Source organism: Squalius cephalus (assembly GCF_949319135.1).
Source record: "Squalius cephalus genome assembly, chromosome: 9".
In the NCBI taxonomy this organism is placed as follows: domain Eukaryota; kingdom Metazoa; phylum Chordata; class Actinopteri; order Cypriniformes; family Leuciscidae; genus Squalius; species Squalius cephalus.
Window position 1 is genome coordinate 25,262,282 of NC_137130.1, and position 4,162 is coordinate 25,266,443.

At 40.4% G+C, this 4,162-nt stretch overlaps 1 protein-coding gene across 1 annotated transcript; it reads right to left on the reverse strand.

Annotated features, from left to right (window-relative positions):
• Positions 1-346: 346 nt before the first annotated feature.
• On the reverse strand, positions 347-3,804 carry LOC307164471 (uncharacterized protein). The gene is made up of 3 exons (XM_079881347.1): positions 3,619-3,804; positions 2,099-2,288; positions 347-627 (listed from the first exon to the last, which is right to left on the reverse strand). Exons 1-3 carry the CDS (start codon positions 3,799-3,801, stop codon positions 575-577), a joined length of 426 nt encoding a protein of 141 aa, XP_079737473.1. The 5' UTR covers positions 3,802-3,804; the 3' UTR covers positions 347-574.
• Positions 3,805-4,162: the final 358 nt, after the last annotated feature.

Below are 4,162 nucleotides of genomic sequence, written 5' to 3' on the forward strand. Positions count from 1 at the left end.
TGACCAGTGTGCAGATGCACTGAAACCAAAACATCGCTCTGTGATCTTCGTAGATTTCAAACGTCAACAGCGGGGGTTCAATCACGCTAGTTTTTATACTTCTGTAGAATCAACAGAATTCACCGGAATAGCAATTTAATCTGAATCTATAATAATGACTAATAGTATTGTCTCCTATGTTTCAGTCAACATATCTTTTATCTTCACAGGAACACCCTTCCTGGACAAATTATACTTTAGAGAGGAGTAAAGAAGGGGAAGAAAAGGAGACAAAAAAAAATCAAAAGCATTATAAAATAACATAAAGGGAAGATTGAACAAGCGATTGAAGGTGACGGGAAAAGGCTGAGAGAAGAGATTAACAGAAATAACCTGAAACTTAAAAGGATAAGTTCATTTTGTGGATGAACTCAGTAATATTGCAGTCTATGAATGCATGTGGAAAGTTCTGGAAATTAAAGGTATAGCCTGAGTGGGACTGATCAGTGATGTTATACGAGCGAGAGCCAGAATCACTTGCATCGCTCAGCACTCCGGCCCAAAAGCGCACATTCCCACATCCCAGCGCACCACTTTAAAGAGTGTCCCGGCTGCTCTGGTTCGCCACTCCCTGAGGAAACTGCAACTCTGAAACGGCAAATATCAATACATTCATTATGCACTTTATATTTATACATTTATACTCATGCTTTTATATAATCCTTGTATTTTGTTGCTAATAGTATTTTTAGAGAGGAGTTGCAAGGCCGCACTAGACTGGCAGAGAAACTGTATGTTTGTCAAGTGGGTATGCAAGACACAGAGAGAGAGAGAGAGATTTGGTCCACTGTGGTTTTTAAAGGGCAAATGTGATGGGCGCCCTGGTCAGTTCAGTGCACAGCTGTGTAGGAAAGAAACAGCCTCGATCCAACCCAGCTGTGGCTGCTGGTGTGCTGCTGGCACGGGGCATATTATTAACCCATCTGTAACAATCCAAAATGGTTTCTCACACCATTTAAAAATAACAAAACTAATGACTGGAATGGCATAGAGGAGTAGCAAGCTAAGAGCCAAGTGTGAGTAAAAAAAAAGGCTTTAGTGAGAAAATTATCTTGCTTATGTGCCAATTGGCTGGTAACTTTATTAAATAAACTGCACTGTAATATATGATTTGAATCAACTATAAGAAGGATTATAAATTATAATCCGAATCTTGCTCATATAAGTTACCTGACTGATTTAAATCAAAGAGCAACAAACCATTTACTAAAGTTTACCTCGCTTTAACCTCTACCTACTTATTTTAGATTTACATGAGCTACCTAAAGTTTTTTCCCCACCTAAAAATCATCAAAACAAGACTATGTAAGCAACAAAAAAAGTTGTCTTTTTATGATAGGTTTTAACCAAAACAACATGTCACAAAAAAAGCACTTCCATTGTCATACACTGAAAAAAGGAATTTGTGTAGGAACCATTTTTACTAAGAAATTGCTAGTAAATTTCAAAATGAATTACAAAGATTTGTTTGTACCAAACCATTACCCAGCTGCAATGCTCTGGTCGTAGTTGAAGGCACAAGACGAAGATGGCAAGAACAGTTCAGGAGGTAGTGATGAGGTGGAGGCTTAGGTGGAGGGCATGGAGCTGGAGATGGATGGTGATGAGGATGAGTCGGTGGAATTGCCAACCATGGTGGAGCTGAAGGTGGGAGGAACCAGGGAGGAGTCCAGACAGAGGGGCGGACGGAACCGTGGGACCGATCGGCGGAGGCGGAACCATGGTGAGTTGCGGGGTAACCGGCGGAACACAGAGGCTGACGAACCGGGGCGACATTGCAGGCCTGGAAGCTTGGCGCTGAGCTGTGGGCTCGCGGGACTGAGGCGGTGACGGGGACTCGGATGACCGGGGCGAAGCTGGAGCAAGTGAGGACGAAGGGGAGGTCTGGCCGTGACCAGCGATGGAGACGGGACTAGGAGGTCAGGCAGGGATACAGGTTTTCCGGACGGGACCGGCGAGGAAGATGAAGACTCCAGGGTGGGGACTTGGAAGGGAATTGGATCCGCGGACCACAGGTCTATAAGGTCCAGGTCCGCTCATGTCTCTGAGGTGGACTGACCTGCCTGCGTCGACTCTGGGGCCTTGATGTTCTTCGGCTCTGGTTCCTCTATGATCTCCGTGGGCGCCTCGGGCTCGCTGGCTGTGAGGGTGATGCTTCCGTTCCAGAGCCCCCAGGCCAGGTACCCAAGCCACTTACGGTTTTCTGGGAGGAGAAGGAGTTTTTGAGAGGTCGGTTCTTCTGTAACGTTCTGGTCATAGATGAAGGCACAAGATGAAGATGAGGGTAAATCTTAGTGATGGCAATTTCAAAACACTGCTTCATGAAGCTTCGAAACCTTTACTTCGAATCTTTTGTTCTGAATCAATGTTTCGGAGTGTGCATCAAACTGCCAGAGTCACGTGATTTCAGTAAACAAGGCTTTATTACTTCATAACTGTTTCAAAACACTTTGAAATTTCAATCTTTCACCGCTGGGGGCGATGATATCTGTCAGCAAAGGATTCATGAGGAGTCACTGAGAACCAATCTCTGATCAGTTTTATACATTTGTAGACGTTTTAATTAGACATTAGTATAATTAAAATGAATAATGGTAGTAGTCTCCTGTTGGCCTGTTTAGCTGAGCCATTCATAGAACAAACAAAACAAAGATTTTACTTCAAAAAAAATTTGCAAACTGTGTTTTTATGCATGTTTGGCCCATATTTTTGTTGCATTTACACTGTTCTGACTATAAGGGTCACCGCGGAGAAACGGGGTTTTAGGTTCTCAAACGTCACATTATGCGATTCTGATTGGCTTTATCCTTCTCCTTACACTGCCGCCCATAGGTTTGGCATAGTTATGATGGCGCTCGACGGCGTATTTATGTGGGTTGATGTTAATGACAAATTCTTTGAAAACGCTGTTGTGTGCACAATGTTATAATTGAAAATGGAGGGGGGAAAATATTAGTTTCTCTAAATACCTGGCTATGTGTAAATGTGGCCTTAAAGTAATGAACAAACATTCTTCCAGTTAAGTTATTTAACAATGTTCTCAAAACGTTAGCACAAAAACATCATTTATATTAAAAAAATTCTGGAACATTTTAGTTGGATGTTCGTCTAACATTTTTTTGAAATGTTACTTGTTTCAGAACGTTCAGAGAACGTAAAAGTTACATTCCCATAATGTTTGCAAAAATAATAAAATGAAATGTTCCCTTAAAGGGGCTATATGTAAGACTTTTCATGTATTAATCACTTTTTTATTGACAATGTGTAAACAGCTAGTAATTAAAATTGAGACCTTCCCTGACTTCCTAGGTTGTCTATTAAAGTCTGCACTGATTTTTATGTATAATATAAAATATAATAGTATTGTAATATAACAATATAATATGTAACAATAAAGTTTACAGGGGCTTCATAAATTCATTAAAAACAAAAGAGCAAAACACACCTGATGCACATTCTTTGTTTTTCATTTTCGAGAAGTAGAGTTTAAAAACCTTGCTGTATTTTTGTGTAGTTCAATAAGAGAAGGTACACCACCATCTTGCTCCGTCGAAAGTGACTTGAACGCACTTGATATACCTGGGAATATACGTCTTCAACTCGTAAATACAAACTTCCCAAAAGGACTTGAATGCACCATCTCTTCTGATCAGCAGCGGGGACGGCATTGGGATGTTTGTTAACAGAAGGCCCATATTGCTGCAAAGGTATTTCCAACTTCTTTTTACGAAAAATAACTTTGCCGAGAGTATATTGGGGCATTGAATCACGTTCAGTCTCTTGTACGTCACGTGCACAAATGTGAGCACGAGAAGTAAGTTGCTGGCTGCAGTTCACTTAACGGCCACCAGAGTCGCTAATAACAAGGGCTACTTAGCCATGGAAAAAAAAAACGTTTTTAAAACATTTAAAAAACTGTACATTTTGAACATTCAGAAATAACGTTTTCATAGCTTAATGGGAACGTTAGCAAGGTTGTTAGAACATAGTTCCATTGTTAGCTGGGTAAATGTAAAATTAAGTAGAAAAGCAGTTAGTAGTATTTTCTTGAACAACTCTAATCTTTATTTACAACTTCAAAAAGCCATTCTTAATTTTTTTTTTATTGCACAAAATACCATTT